The sequence below is a fragment of the Phasianus colchicus genome, chromosome 10 (genome assembly GCF_987193195.1).
Source record: "Phasianus colchicus chromosome 10, bPhaCol1.hap1.1, whole genome shotgun sequence".
NCBI lineage: Eukaryota > Metazoa > Chordata > Aves > Galliformes > Phasianidae > Phasianus > Phasianus colchicus.
The window spans coordinates 17294739-17310442 of record NC_143445.1 but is presented as its reverse complement, the minus strand read 5'-3'; the positions used below and the strand labels follow the sequence as shown (position 1 = coordinate 17310442).

General features: G+C 41.5%; 1 protein-coding gene across 10 annotated transcripts in view; it reads left to right on the top strand.

The window, feature by feature from the left end:
• ATP11B (ATPase phospholipid transporting 11B (putative)) overlaps nucleotides 1–15704 on the top strand; it is an 87139-nt gene that overhangs the window by 15613 nt on the left and 55822 nt on the right. Inside the window, exon 1 of one of the 10 annotated variants that reach the window (XM_031603590.2) lies at nucleotides 12517–12696. The exons of the other annotated variants lie outside the window; for them this stretch is intronic. Coding sequence (XP_031459450.1) covers nucleotides 12670–12696 — 27 coding nt within the window. The 5' untranslated portion in view covers nucleotides 12517–12669. Of the gene's footprint in view, nucleotides 1–12516; nucleotides 12697–15704 lie in introns of those variants that run through there. 10 annotated transcript variants of the gene reach the window in all.

Below are 15704 nucleotides of genomic sequence, written 5' to 3'. Positions count from 1 at the left end.
TGACAAATGAAGTGGAAAATGCTATTGTTTGTTTATTGACTGCCTGAGCATGTGATGAATGATATCTTTGCCTCATGAGGTAGCCCATGGTTCCCAGCGGTAACAGCCTTCCTGTCTGTGATTCGCCTGTGCAAACAGTGGAAAGCTGAGCACATAACTATGAAGGCAATTACCTGATTACTTCTCTGCCCTTCAATAACAATGCAGTTTCCCCATCCCCTTTCAGATCTTGGGGCTGCACCAGGTGAGCTGAGAGAGGGATGGGCACAAAGTGTTTGCTCCCTGCTCCTTGCCTCTCGAAAACATGCAGTAATATTCTTCTAATGAGCTCACAGGGAGTGGGAGGAGAAGCTGGCTTCACTGCTGTGCATCCAGGGCTGCCAGGTGTGGGAGCAACCTGTCCTCCTGGCAGAGCAGTACATGCACAGGAGGCTGTGAGGTGTTGTTTATAGGGTGTGACATCCTTTTTCGGCTTCCTGCACAGAGGCGTGCGGAAGTCGCAGGGGTGAGGCCCCACATCAGAGAGCTCACACCACAGCTGAGCAGCAGCCTGAGGACTTCAGAATGGTGAAGTCCTGGGCCTCTCCTGAACAGCCCCACTAATGGCACGCCGATTTGGTTCCGTGGCATTTTATTTGTTACAGTCCTGGCTATTTGATACTCTACCGAGCATGGCCTGCCTGCAAAGCAAGCTGGAAGAGATCTGGAAGGAAAACAGAGCTCGCAGAATCGTGGAAAAGTTAATCCGTTTAGTGGATTAGTGTGAAGGCAAAGCGGTGACTAGCCAGTAGATTGTAAATATTTACATAAGACATCTGATAGTACAGGACCCTTTAGTAAACGGGAGTCCTAAACCGTGAGGTTACCTTACATCAAATTCAGGTTAAGGTTTGACCTCAATATTCAACAAAGAGTTGATAAGCCATTGGAACAGCTCTGGAAAGGAAGGATGGACTCCTCATTTTAAGTCATTAAGTAGTATTTAGGGATTTTTTTTTTTTTCCTGTCAATAAAATATTTAGTTTCACTGTAAAGCAAGGCCTGCAAGTGCAGAGTGCAGAGTGGCACTGCCTGGCCTGCAGCAGGAAGGTTAGGCCAGTCCAATGGGCGTGTGAGCCTGCAGGATTGTCTGCTACCAAAAAAAGGCTTTAAATGAATCTAGCAAGTCCCCAGCAGCTCTTGTGGAGAACATTAAGAAGTGAACTGTAGAAACACCATGAAAACAACATTATGACAAGACATAAAGCACTAATCACCAAACTCAGCAGGCCATGGAGGATCCTAATGACAAACAATACTTTGCAGCCAGGCTGTGACTTTTGTAGGAACATCTTGCCTTTCCTTTAATTGCAGCATTAGAAGGATGGGGACCAGTTGTCCATAAAATACTGTTGGTGCAGCCAGCTTACAGCCCTAAGGACTAAATATGAACAAAAATACAAACAGCTATTTGACTAGCTTTCTTCTGGAGCTCAGTTTAGGCACTAAAATAATTGCACCCTTCACTTAGGGTCTGAGTGCTCCTGATTTGCTCAGTCCCTGCTTGTATAGCTGAGTGTCTGCAGTAGCAACAGTGGAGCTTGAGAATAACAGAGATTGATTTTCATGGATCTATTTGATTTAGTCTCCCATGAGACTGCCTCTCTAACCACACAACATTTCTTTCCCTTTTTCTTTTTAATTCAAGCATCATTATTCAGCCTTTATTAAAAATGATATATATATATATATATTCTTCAGTAAATATGGATTTCTTGCAGGATTTTCTTTTTCTTTTTTTCCTATTTTTATGTTGCTCATAATCTAGTAGCATCATTTAATTACTACCAGGATGGAAACATATACACTACAGCTGCAGCCTCAGCTACCTGATCTTATATAGCATGGTGTATCCGTGTACCAATTTGTAACGTGTCCTAGTCTTGTGGAAGTATCCCCACGTGTAGAATTACATTTGTGTCATATTTATTTAATGATAGATCTGCTAATGCAGCACTTTCCAAATAGAATTGCAGACTAAACTGCAGTCAATCACTATACACAAACTTCTAGCAAATGGGATCGGATCTCTGCCCAGATTATTTCTAGACAGACAGCTGGGAGTAGTTTTAACTATGCACATCTGTAGACATCTTTTTAAAATGTACCTAATAATCTCAATTATGAGACTTTCTGGACACAAATTAAATGTTTTTGTCTCCAATGTGTACTGATAAATGAAAACTGGTGTCTTCTATAGACTTGGAACAAAACTGCTGGAAAGTTGGTGGGTTCTCAGAAGTTTAGGCCTCTACTTAGTTAGGTCCAAAATTCACTTTCCAGATAAAGCTGAATTTCTTCTGAGCCTTTCCATACACGTCCATGGAGAAGTTTCAGCTTAAAAAGGCCGTGCTGGAGTTACCAGCTTGTGGCTGCGATGAAGTATCAGAGACTCTGTCCTGCTGTCAGACTGGAGTGTGTTCTGCCCACCCTCCACATCTGATATGCCTTGGGTCACATTTCTGAGACAGGAAAATCCCTTGCCTCTATGGTATGTTCAGTTAAAACAGCCCCTGGGGAAGGAAGTGTGTTTGGAAACCCAAAGGTCTGATTTTATGCCCCTATAACTGTATTGACTTACCAGAACTTTTTGGATGACACCATTCTTAAATATATCCTAAATACATGGGTATGCATTTGTCTCCATGAATTTTAACAGAATTTCCTTTCTTTGGAAAGCCATTTTTATTTATTTTGTTTTTAATACTTATTTGGAATCTGAGAGTACTTTGGTTATTAAAGGAGCTTTTTGCATTTGATGCAGCTGTTCTTCCAGCATGAAACATATTTTAATCCATTGCAGAATTATTTCGTGGATGTTTCTGATTTAAGAGACTCCAGAAACGTGTTCTAAAAGTTGAGGTAACCAAAAGAAATCTGGTATATCTTAAGGCACTGATATGAATTCTAATATGGCCAAATAAATTAATGATTCAGTATTCCATTAGTGACAGACATGGGATCAATTCTGTCCATCACCGGAGTCATCCTACACTGTAACTAATGTTACTGTCTTTTCTTCACAGTTTTGGATGAAAAATAAAATGAGTATAAAAACTGTCAGTTTCTTCAGCTTTAGAGGTAACTTTCATATTGGCATTACATCTCTCAGTGTCATAAATCAAACAAGATATGCATCAGTTCCTTTCTGTATATACTTCTTGACTTTCAGTTAGAAGACTTTATTCTTCAGAACTGCCAGGACAGAGAGCTTTAGCTGCTCAAATATTGGAGAGCTTTTCTGTAATAGGAGACACCAACAGAGAAACTGTTGCTCAGCTGTATGCCATCATTGTCACTATAAAGGGCACCGGCAACTGAAAAATATCTGACAAATTGACAACTTGACAGGGACATGAGATGGTGAATTAATCTACCTTGGCAGAAGGCTGTTGCTGAATATTTAAATAGGTTAACAGTCAACATTAAAGCCCTGAAACTAAATATGGGCTGGCAGCAGAAGAGAACAGGTAAATCTGATATCTAAATTATGCTCTTAATAGTGTTCTTCAATCTCAGAGTGGAAATCAGATTCTCAGATCTGAAGTAAAAGAGTTACTAATCCGACCTTACTTATTTTTTCCTGAGCAGTAAATTTTTCTAGCAAAAGAAGGAATTTTTCCTTCAATTTATGTGTACCTTCATATAGGCAAATCCCAACTTCCTTTTTCAGCTAAGATACATGGGTTCAAATAGAAAGACAGATAAGTTCAAGAACGAAAAATCCATTTAAACTAAGAATAAATAAACCATATTTGGTTTTGTTAAAAATTTGAACATGCCCTTAGGTCCCTCAATTTCTCCAATCTTCTCCCGAAATGTCATGAGAAATGCATGCTGTCTGAAAACATATGACTCAGAGGCAGGAACATCTCTATGAAATGACTTCCATGGTGGATTTACAGCCCGTATTTGTATTCCTGAGGATCTCATCAATCCAACACTCGAGCTGAATACAATGCAATGAGAAAAAGGGAACAGGGAACATAAGGAATCTTAACAACTGTGTGGATGATCTAACCTCGGCTGTTAACTGCTGTACTTTCTGGGTCACCAGCACTATTTTTTTTTTTTTGGCCAATAAGCAGAAGGGCTAACTCAGCTGGCACCACTTACTTTTACCTTGCAGAATATCATTGAAAAAGCACAAGTTGGACAATGCACTTTGTCCGTATCAGTTTCAGGTACTTTCATGTGGCATTTCTCCAAAGGGATGACACCGTTCAATAACAACTGCTTTAGCCATCTGTGTGCTCTGTAATAAATTTTTGACTAATCCAGAATCTCAAGAAAAGCTCCAGGGCAAGTTGGGTGTATTAAAAACTATTTCCTAAGTATAACTGAAATCCAAGTTAATAATTAGAATTGGTGCTATTCAAATCAATTCTCATTGTGCAAATGGAAGAGAGGATCTTGTGGGAATGTCTTCTGGGTCCAATACTAATCAGGATTTTCTTTAAGCATTTTGATTAGGGAATACTGTGCTACTGTGTTTGCAGATGTTATCAAGGTGGAAGGTATTTTCATGTCAGAACTCAAAACATCGATAGACATCTCAGTAAACAAGGTAGTCTAAATGGTGCCAAAAATGTGATCAACAAAAAAGATATGAATTAATTTAGAATAAGAAAATGCATGAATATTAGATATAAAGTGACTGTTTTGGCCTGCAGGAAAAAAAAAAAGTCAAAAAATGTCATAGCGGGGCATGCATTGAGCAGTGGTTCACTGGGAAAGGAAAAAAAATACGCCATTAAATCTTGTTAAGGGTTATACAAACGTATGCAAGATAAGTGAAATCATTTTTCTATTCTGTGCAGCACAGGTAAGGCCTCAGTTAAACTACTGGCACTGTTCGGTACTTGGCCATTTGCAAAGGAGGCAGCCAGCTAGTAAAAGTCCAGTTGAGAGCAGGTAGAAATGTGGGGCTGAAAGAGCATTTTATTTTGTTGAACACATTTACTTAACTCAAAACTGATTTTAGTGACATTGAAGTATCTGGTTATTTTTTTGTTGAATGATCACAAAGTGAACAAAGTAAGTGAAACTTGCTGTTGCTCCTCACCTAATACTTTACACCTGAGTATTGTTTGCTGGGCTGTTACCTTGCATTTCAGCACAGGGCTGTAGTTCCAACCATGAAGTCCATAAAGTATCAAGTAGCCAGTAAATTCATTATTCAGAAATCTGTACTGCTGGCTGTAATCTCAGATTTGAAGTCTCAATATAATTAATACAAGTAATCTTGCCACCTGATCCATCGTTAGATGTGATGCTATAGTTCTAGCTGTGAAATGAAGAAGCATGTTTTGTGTGGAAAGTGCAATAGCAGGAATTAAATGAGTCAGTACAACTGGAAAAGAAGACAGACACCTGAGCTCTTACTCATGTTGTCAGGCACTACGTCTCTGACTGTGTTCTTTTAGCCTCTGATCAGATATTAGACACCACGTGACTAAGGGTTAGTTATTCAAGGCAAAAGAACACTTAGTTAATCTGTTGGATTCTACAGAAAGAGTTACTATAAATATAGAATTCAAGCTGTAATACATTTACAGTGATTCGTGGGTAGGCATGATAGCCAAAAGAAAACCAGAAAATATTTGCAGGACTCTAACATTTTTATAAGTGTGTATATGAATGATTTCTGTTTTAGCTGCAAGTTGAAGGAATAATATGTCAAATGTGAAACAGTTTTTTCATTCAGTACTTCCAAAGAATAACTTGGGGAGACCTACAGAGTAGAGATAAACCTCCAATGGCCAACCACTGTTGCCTCTCAAGTCAATGCAAACCCTGCTATTAATTTCAGCCAGACAATCTCACAGCTATTTTAGCAATTAGGTTCACATAATGAATTAACTGCATAAAATTAAAAGTGATATCTAGACAAAAACAAAGAAATCAAATTAACTGGATCAATTATATGCTGTGAACCGAACCACTTATCTGAAATACTTAGATTTCGCTAGTGTGTACCCTTAGAAATATTCCAAATAAAAGATACAGTTCAATAAAAGGAACTTTTTTTCATAGAAATTAAGAATAATAATTGTCATTAGATTATTTAACTGATATGTGAGATATTTGAAAGCTTTTTATGAAGCTGGTAAATTCCAAAACATCTCGTAGAAACACATCACCAAACAGACATTTACTGGGGCTCTCTCCCTTCTCAGCCTAGTGTTTAAACAATCGGTACTAAACTAAGGACAGGCTAAAAAATGTTTAAGGACCTTCAGATTTGTTCCAGTCGTTCATCTTAAGGGGTGATGCTTAACAAACTCATGGGATCAGGCACCAGCATAGCAATAGAATCAGTAAAGTTCCTTTGCTGTGAGCAAACACAGTAACATAAGGAAGCTGACAGAAGCTAACATATGATCCAAAGCTAGACCTCTCATTTCATGACAACCATTATCAACTAAAAACTTATGCTCTCACAAAAAGACAGGAGATTAGGAAAGGAAAATAAAAATATGCAGGGAAATTACCAAATATGGGAGACTTATAGAATTACAGCTGCAGCAGACCTAGATGGGGAAAGTGAGATAGCTGAAAAAGGATTAGGATTAGGATTGCTTATGCACTTATATAACGTTTGTTCTAAATTTGATTACAGTACTCAGTAAAATGAGAACTCAGTATTCAACATGTGCAGCAAAAAGCTACACATGTCAGGATCATCATTTACATTTGCAAAAATCATTAGGAATAGCCTTTACAATGTTCTAATTATATTAATCAGCCAATGTTTTGCTGTACTTTGAAGACATTAAGCATTGTAAGAACTTCAGATGAGGCAGCCATATGTTTCTTTTGTCTCATATGGCTCCTGGAACATCATCTGTCACGTTCACAGCTATTTCTTTGTTTGTTTGCAGAGACTGCAAATATCCCTGCATGGTTGGTTCATTACTGTGCCATACTTTGAAACTAAAATATCAGAAATGAATTTATGAAAGTAAACTCAAACTTTGAGTATCCGGTTTCAAATTTTCAAAGCTTGAATTTAAGAAGGTCAGAATGCTTCCTGTGATTTTATTCACTGCTGTGGTTAGTTCTGATGTTTGACTCTGAAATTTTAGACAGGTTTTTGAAAGTTTGCCTATGTAACTTTCTTGTTGCTCAGCCAGAAGTGAAATGTGGTATCTGTAGTATCATGATCTGTCTCTAGGCTATATATATATGCTAAAAGCAGCTTGTTATATGAAACATAACTTGTGTTAAAAATTGTCTTTTAATTGCAGCACAAAACAAACAACCAAAAAAAAAATGTTTCCACAGTTGCTATTCAGTTTACATTGGTGCTAACCTAAAGAAAACTACAGTGGCCTGGAAGTGAAGAAAGTATGACTGATGTGCACAAACCAACAAAGAATTCAGCATGGGCTGGGGACTCCCAGGATCAGTGGAGAATACTCAGACCTATAGGGTAGGGCTGTATTGGCTAGGTCCACCCCACTGCCCTACAAGGGAGCAGGGCCAGCCTGGAAATGGTGGCCGCATTTATCCAGATCATCCATTTATGGTGTCAAGGATGGGATAAGGTCAGGGTCCAGTCCCATAGGTCCATGGCTGAGCAAGGCTGGTGACTGATATCCTGTGGTGTCATTGGGGAACGATGTACAGCCCCACGCTGAGCTGAAATGGAGCCCCCAGGCTCATGGGCAGGATGGGGAGAGGCTCTGGGAGTGCTGCTGAGGTCCATGTGAGCATTCTCAGGGTCCAAACAGGGTGAGGGAGGTGGTGGGTGCACCTACACATCCTGGGAGATCTGCCTGGAGATACATGGTGTTATAAGCACACATTAGCACTTTAAGCACAGTGCGCTTAAGGAACTGCAGATATTCATTCTGAGATGCAAATAGGTCCCACAGCAAATACCAGTGAGTGGTGTGATTCATTTACAGTTTCTGAGGTGCCAAAAACTTTACTGTAAACACTGCAATGGAAGGAAGAAGCATTTTTGCCAGTTATTTTGTCTGGCAAATGCTGCTGATAAATCCTTTTGCTGTATCTCTTTTAGAAAAATCTGTTTTTACTGTTACAATACCAAACAGCCTCTAGTATTGAATAAGTGCAAGCTGGTGATTCTGTCTGATCTGTGAGGCCTTCTCACATCCACTGATACATCTGAAACTTGTGTTCACAGCCAACATTGGCAAAGATCTTTGATTTTGTCCTTTGAAACCCAAGGTGACTGTATCAGTTTTAGATGAGGCACTGAAATTTTCCTTACTGCACCAAGCTGTCTGTGCCTTGTTTGCTGAGGCATTTGCTTAACTCCAGACCTACTGGAGCCCTGTCATGGATGTGCCTGAGGAAGACAGTAACTATTTTTTTTAAGGTTTTAAGGCTTAAGCAGGTAAAGAGTTAGTCATCGTCTAGAGTTAGTCATCTGTCACACTCTTGAGAAACAGATAAACTCACCTACTTTGGGTGTATCCTTATCTCCTCATTTGCTGAAATAGTGAGGAGTTGAGGGAGAAAGCTGAATTAAGGCACTCCCAAATGGTTTTGCTTTTATCCTGGATGAGGTGAGAGAAGAGCCTGAAGAGTTGGCTAGGACCCAGCTAGCAGCATGGCAAGGAACAACTTGACCAGTATCTACTGAGTAATTTGAGTGAATATAATATAGAAACATCCGAGCTAGCTTTGTATGAGCTCAAATAGTAAAAAAGTTGAATTCTGGAAACAGAAAATCATAGCGTAGATATACCCTTCGTTGTAACAAACATTCTTTGTATCTAAATCCCACTGAGATTTAGAAACCAAGCTTTTTTTCCACATGACCTGTATGCTTTGAACCAGAAGGTGCTCTTAAAAAAAACTCTGTCAAATTCAGTAGTTTGAACAGTCCTCCAGGATATAGGAAACAAAGGTGTTCAACCTCTACTTGAAGGGTTTGAAATCCCATCTCCTACTACCCAGGCAATATCCTAATTAGTAGAAGTTACACTATTTTACTGTTAAACCAAGAGAGAATGTGTACGGCCATAAACAATTTCTTTGATCCTTTCCCATAAAGATTTCTTTATGCTTACTGCTTTCCAAATTAACAAACCTGGGTGTGCCAGTGTTTGCGTTGCAGTAGTCAAGGCAGTGCCCTAGGAGAGCAGTGTCAAGAGACCAACATACTTGTAACTGCGTTTATGTGTTTTTATTCTAGGAATTCAATCTTTTATTTCACACCCAGTGGCATTAATTTAAATCCTATAAAGCAGGAAAAAAAAAAAAGTATGCAAAAAAAAAAAAAAAAAGGAAAGGAAAAAAAAAAGTGTGTTGTATGAACAACTCACCAGAGTTTTATCCTTCAAAAATAGAAAGCTGAGGTTGTATGTTAGATCCAGTTAGTAACTGAGTGTACAGGTAGCAAAAAGAAATAAAATAATGTGCTGATGTTTAGATCTACTAACAGTCCTGGAAACATCCCCTTTTAGGATGTGCATTCTGTAATTCAATCTGATCTTATCTCTTGCAGGGAACAAAAAAGGAATAACAAATTACACACAAGGTTTTCCTTTAAAAAGCTCAGTTCATTTTCTAAGACTCTTACATTTTCCCTGAAGACTGGTTGCTCTAGGCTAGAATCCACATGTGTGTTTAGATGAAGGGCCTTGTGACTGAAAATAAGCCCCTGCTTATCTCTATATAATTGGTGCTTCAGCCAGTAATTGAATGCCTGTGGAATAGAGATGCCTTGAAGAAACTCCATGTCTCTCAGGCAGCTCTTTTTCACTATGGATTAGAAACAAAATGGGCATTTTTATAGTTAGCATATATTGTTAATTAGCAGCATAGTTACCAAAGTAAATGACGCGTAGACTAAATTACTTATTTAAAGAAATGACAAAATAATTAAAAACAAGTAACGACTGATAGGAATTCTCCACCAGGGAAACAGTGAACTGTAAGGAGCTGATACTTGCTTTTTGCTACACTAACTGACATCCCTGCTCCTAATCTTTACTTTTTTTTCACCCCCTGGCATCAGCGCTGTGCATCACTGCAGACTCGGGGCCATTCAGCATGCCAGCACCTCACTCACTGAAGAACAGCCCCAACACACCTCTCAAAAATAGTCAAAATACATGAGAGCCTTGTGCAAAAGTATGCTGAGGGAAAAGGATCCATGGCTGCATGTTCAGGCAATGATTTTGTGGTTACCAATATTTAATTTTAAAAACCTAAATGTAGTACCACCGATTACATAAGAATTACTCATGCACATATAATTAAAAGCTTGCAGGACCTAATATTTGTGTGTGGTTTTATATTTGCATACATATTTTGTATCAGGCAACACTTGTGTCCTCATCTTGCTAAACAAACATCTGAAATCATTGCTCTTATAGATACTTAACAGGAAAGCTTGGAGTCTGATCAAGAAAGCTTAGGAAATGAGCTTAGCCTAATTTTCAAATCAGAAGGTTAAGTTTTTCTTCTGCGGTTGCTTTTTCTGTGTGTAATTCAGCTGTGTTAATTCAAGTGAGATGTCAGGACAATATGTTAAAGTGGAATCTCAGATGTGGGAACCGTTATTCTCAGGACAGTTTGAAAAGCACTGGAGCATTATTGGTGAGTCAATATCTAAGCTGGCTGTTCTGCTTCAGGTTTTTTTCTCCTCAAAATGATTTTTGTTCTCAAGAGTGACAGAAAAATTCATAAACATCCAGCATGAGCTTTGGAGCAATTTAAAAGATGCAGAATTTTACTAGCAAGAACTCCATGCTATTCTAATAGAATTTTGCCATATATTGGAAAAGTAATGGGGTCAGAGCCTTCTGTGGCACACAGAAAAAGAGTTACATCCCATCCATACAGTTTCATCCTCTAAAATATGTATTTTTGAAGGGAATATATAAACCACAAAGATCAAATCATTTGTAAATTGCTCTTGGGCTTTGTCTAGTGCAATAGTACCACGGCAGCAATGTGGGGCAGGCAGCGCCAAGTAGCTTTATGTAACAAATGCAAGCAATGGAAATACAGCCTTGCAGAAGGTGCACTTTGCATCTGAAATAGGCAACAAATATACTTCCACTTCAGAGAAATGGCATGTGATTTTTGGTGTTTGGTGGCTGGGATGCTGCTTACATCTTATTGGGAAGGAGGAGCAGAACGAATGTATCAGCCAGGCTTTGGCTCAAGGCCGCTCTCCAGGCAGCGTGCCACAGCTATGAAATCACTCTGTTATTTTAGACTCACATTAGATGAATAGGGTAATGCAAGCTGTTTGAAACTCAGCTTTGATGTATTTAAATGTTTTGAAATAATGGCTAGCATTTAATATGCAGTTTTGCTAACATTAGCTTTCAGAGCCACCCAATGAAAACAGCCTTATTTCCTACTGTTTTAAAGGTATTTGTCTAATTAAACACAGATGCTTAAACCATCCGCCTTCACCACAAGACTCCATTGTTCAGACATTCTATCATCCATCTTAAAGGCTGAATTATGTCCTAAATTTCTAACTGATCGCTAAGTTCCACAGAAGCAGATATGGCTGTGATTTCTTGCTGCCTGCCACAAGTGCCAGGAAGCAAAGGAGGGTGGCAGGAGCGGCACTCCGCTCCTCACACTGTGCGAGATGCCTCTTTGAGTCAGTGTCAGATTTGTTTCCAACTTAGTGGCAACAATTTGGTCGCAAATGCCCATGTATCTTCTGCTTACAGCGATCTCTGTTAATCCCTAACACACTGGCCTAGAGGCTGCAGGCCTGCACTGGTGTTCAGTGATGTTCAAAGCCAAGTTAAGTTCTTTACTATGAGAGTGGTGAGGTGCTGGAACAGCTGCCCAGAGAGGCTGTGGATGCCCCCCGTCCCTGGAGGTGTTCAAGGCCAGGTTGGATGGGGCCCTGGGCAGCCTGGTCTGGTGTTAAATGGGGAGGCTGGTGGCCCTGCATGTGGCGGGGGGTTTGGTGATTCATGATCTTTGAGGTCCTTTCCAACCAAGGCCATTCTGTGATCTGTGATGGTGAGCACAGTTCTGTTCTTGCAAGTGGTTGCTGTTCCCAGTGCAAAATGGAAACCATGGAAGAGGTCACGCATTTCGACAGCCAACTTCAACCAAAGAGCAGTTCAGCATAATGCTGCCAGAAGCAGAGACAAGTGCCAGACCCTCCTGGCACAGGTGCGTACAGCACACGGTGCTCAGCTGGTATGTTTAAACCAGCCGTCATTGGGCAGATTGCATAAACACACCGACCCTTTTCAAACTCTTTATTTCACTGCTGCAGCACGTGCGATTTTTTACAAGAACACAAAGAGGAAAAAAGATAAAAGCAAGCTTCGCGCTCTACTACAGAAAGAACGACCGGCTCCCCGAGCCCGGCCAACCGCCAGCCGCCTCTTCCTCCCGCACCGCAGCGCCGCCCCGCGCTCCCGCCGCACACGTCACTTCCCGGGGGCGGCCGCAGCGCCGCGAGCCGCGGGTGTCGGGGCGGCGCTGTGATGGCGGCCGCGGGGCGCCGGGGGGGCTGCGCCGCTCCTGCCTCGGCCTCGGGCCCCCGTGCCGTGGGGGGCAGCCGCGGCGGGCGGTCGGCCTGAGGCGGCGGCAGTGACGGCGGAGGGCGCGGCGCTGCCCGGGGAGCCCCGCCGCGGGGGGTCGCGACCCGCGGCGCCGGGGATGTTGCGGTGGGTCCGGCAGCAGCTGGTAGGTGCCTCCTCGCGTGTAGCCGGCGCCCGGCCCCGTGCGCGGCTCGGGCCTCCGCGCGGGGCCGTCCGGGAGGCGCGGGGCCGGGCTGGGGGCGGTAGGGCTGCGGGGGAGGGGAAGGAGCGCTTCTCCCGTCGGGGCGATCCAGGACCCGGCGCTCGGGGTTTTTTAATCGTTATTTAATTATTTAATCTAACACGTATCCGGGGCTTGGAGCAGTTTTGCTCTGGCATTTTGAGATTTATTCTTTCCTTTAAACCCGTTGACAGCGGGGAAGGCGCATTTCCTTGGCCGTGGTCTCCTTGAGCTCCCCCAAACTTCAGGGAGGACGGCAGGCCCGTCGCTGTGGGCTGACACACCTGGGGTTGCAGGCCTCGCCTCCTCCTTCGGAGGCTTTGCACCTGCTGCGGGGTGCGGCGCTGCCCCGTGCCTGAGAGCTGCTGCTGCGCTTAGGGCTTGGAAAGCGAAACCTAAGTGAGTGGCGGTGCTTTGGGGGAGGCTGCTCGGGAAAAGCTGCCGCGGGGTCTCTGCTCTCCAGCCCGTGCTGTAAGGGCACGGTGCAGCCGCCTGCGTAATTTCTCTTTCATTTTCTGAAGCAGTAAAATCAGTCTACTTCAGACTTTTTCTGTTGCTTGCAATTACTTTACATCCCAGATGTTGCACACGTTTGTACGGAAGTAATACATTAGTTTGCATTTTTGTATTTACGGCTTAAAGGTTTGTCTCATGAGTGATTTCTTTTGTTTGTTTTATCACTTTTTGCAAAAAGAGAGTTCTGTGTTTGTTTATTTTTTTTATTCTCCTACCTCTCTCCTGTGGACCAAAGCAAAGCCACAAGCTTTAATTGAGTACATTCAGTGAGAGGTTAAAAATCACGTTATAGTCCCTTAACAGCTCTGTGTTTTCTGTGATGGTTTCCGTGGCAGCTTGACAGCGCTGACTGGTTTGGTTTAGCACCAAGATCTATTGACCTGGAAATTAATTACTCTTTTAGAGCTCTGATTGCACTTCTCTGTTCTGTAACAGGAATGCACGTATTTTTTCAGAATAAAGCTTGCTTGGTATAACAGCTATCTTTTTTTTTTCCCTGTGAAGGTGGCTTGAGGTTGTTGAATGTGATTTTTAAAGTTGGCTGCTGTAGAGCAGTGATTAGGAGACACTGCATCAGTGCTAGGAATCCATATATCAACCATGCCTGCTTTTCTTTCTGTCTGTACGCTGGCCAGCTTTCCAGAAACGTGTCTGGCCTTAAGAGAAAGTAAAAAATTTAGTGCAAGAGGATGAGCAATACTCTTGGCAGTAAGAGGGTTTTCTTCTAAAGTAAAATGTTGGTGGGAAAATAATTGCTTGAAACTTGCACTAGCTTTCACGGACAGTATTAGAATTGTAGAAGAAAGGGATAATAAAATGCTTCAACAGGGAAGAAATGACTGCAAACATACAGGTTTGGTGGTTTTCTTTCTATAAACCTCACTGCTTGATGTTGATTTTTGTTTCACAGCTCATTAAGTTGAAACATAGCCTAAGATAGGTATCACACTGCATATTTCTTCAGAGGGACACTCGGACAGCTCATCCCTGTGTATGATCATTCGTTTAACATACATCCCACACACTTGCTTCATATGGCTGTGATGTGTAGTTTGTATTAAGAAAGAATGTCAGAAAGCTGAGAACCCTGGGAAAGATGTTGAAAAGATAATTGGTGCAAGTGGGAAGAGCGGGATGACAGAACCAGGGTTGTTTGTAGATGGCTCTGCCATCTAAGGAATACTCAGACTATTTGAATTAAAAAATAAAAGGCAAAGTCTGTCTGAGATATTTCTGATGAAGGGAGAAGAATGTGTGGGATTGGATTCCTTCAGAGCATGCATTTTTACCTGTGTTCGATGTGGCAAGAGATTCTGAGAAAACTGTTCTTGTCTGTATGTGAGGATTGGAACCAAGCACGTATGTGGGAGTCATCAAAGTTGGCTGTTGTAGTAATACAAAAGAAAAACGTTGGTGTGAGGAAGTATTGGACTGAGGAGAAAGAGGAGGGACTGGTACTTTGCTGAAGATAGTTGTTAAGTACTCTGTATGAAACCAGTGAATGTTTTGCAACTTCTTGTTTAAGAGAACTGTGTTTTGTTTGCTCGTTAGTGAGATGGTCCTGAATAGATATGTGCTGGAAAACCTGTGTTCTCACGTGAGTTGTGAAAGGGGGCAGGGAAGATGAAACAGGTGTTCTTAGAAGCAAATCATGAGGGGACCTAATATGCAATTCAGATGGTTTCAGCTGTGTTCTTGAAGTGGTAACTTTGCTGTGCTTTGTTCGGTGGACATATGAAAGTGACTTCCAGTATAAAAAAAAAACAAAACGGATGACAGTAAAACTACTGCTTGATCTTCATTGCCTATGTGGGAATTTGTTAGAAATTGTCAGGAGTTTTTGGTAACTTGGCTGTTTGCTTTGTTTCATCAGTAGCAGCCAATAGCTCCTCATCACTCCCAGTCTGATGCTGTCTAATAGTGAATGTACTGCTCAATAAGTCAATAGCAGTGTGCAGCGTTCTAGCCAATATTATAATATTATGTTGCAACAGGTTTTAGTTATTAAAAAATGTGAAGGTAAATGGAGTATAATTACTTGTGTTAAAAAATGACTAAAATGCCCTGATGCATGTGAAAGAGGAGTACTGAGCAGAAGGATGCCCGAGTTGAGGCTGTGTTACCTGGAGGTTGCAGGTGGTTAGTGGGCATGTGGATTTGCTGCAGGTTGCATAACAGCACAGGCACAGCCAGCTCTGCTTGAGAAAAGCAGCTGAGTAAACAAAAGTTGATTGGAAGTATTGTTAATATCGAGGAATGGTACACGTGATTTACATTTCCAAATGCGATACGTTAAACTACGTTGCTGTTCAGTGTATGGCTTATGGTAGCTCTCTGGGTGAGGTTTGTGCAGTACTAGTGCAAAGCGTAAGCACAAAGCAGTGTTTGTAACGCTCAGTAACTTCCAGTACCACTTG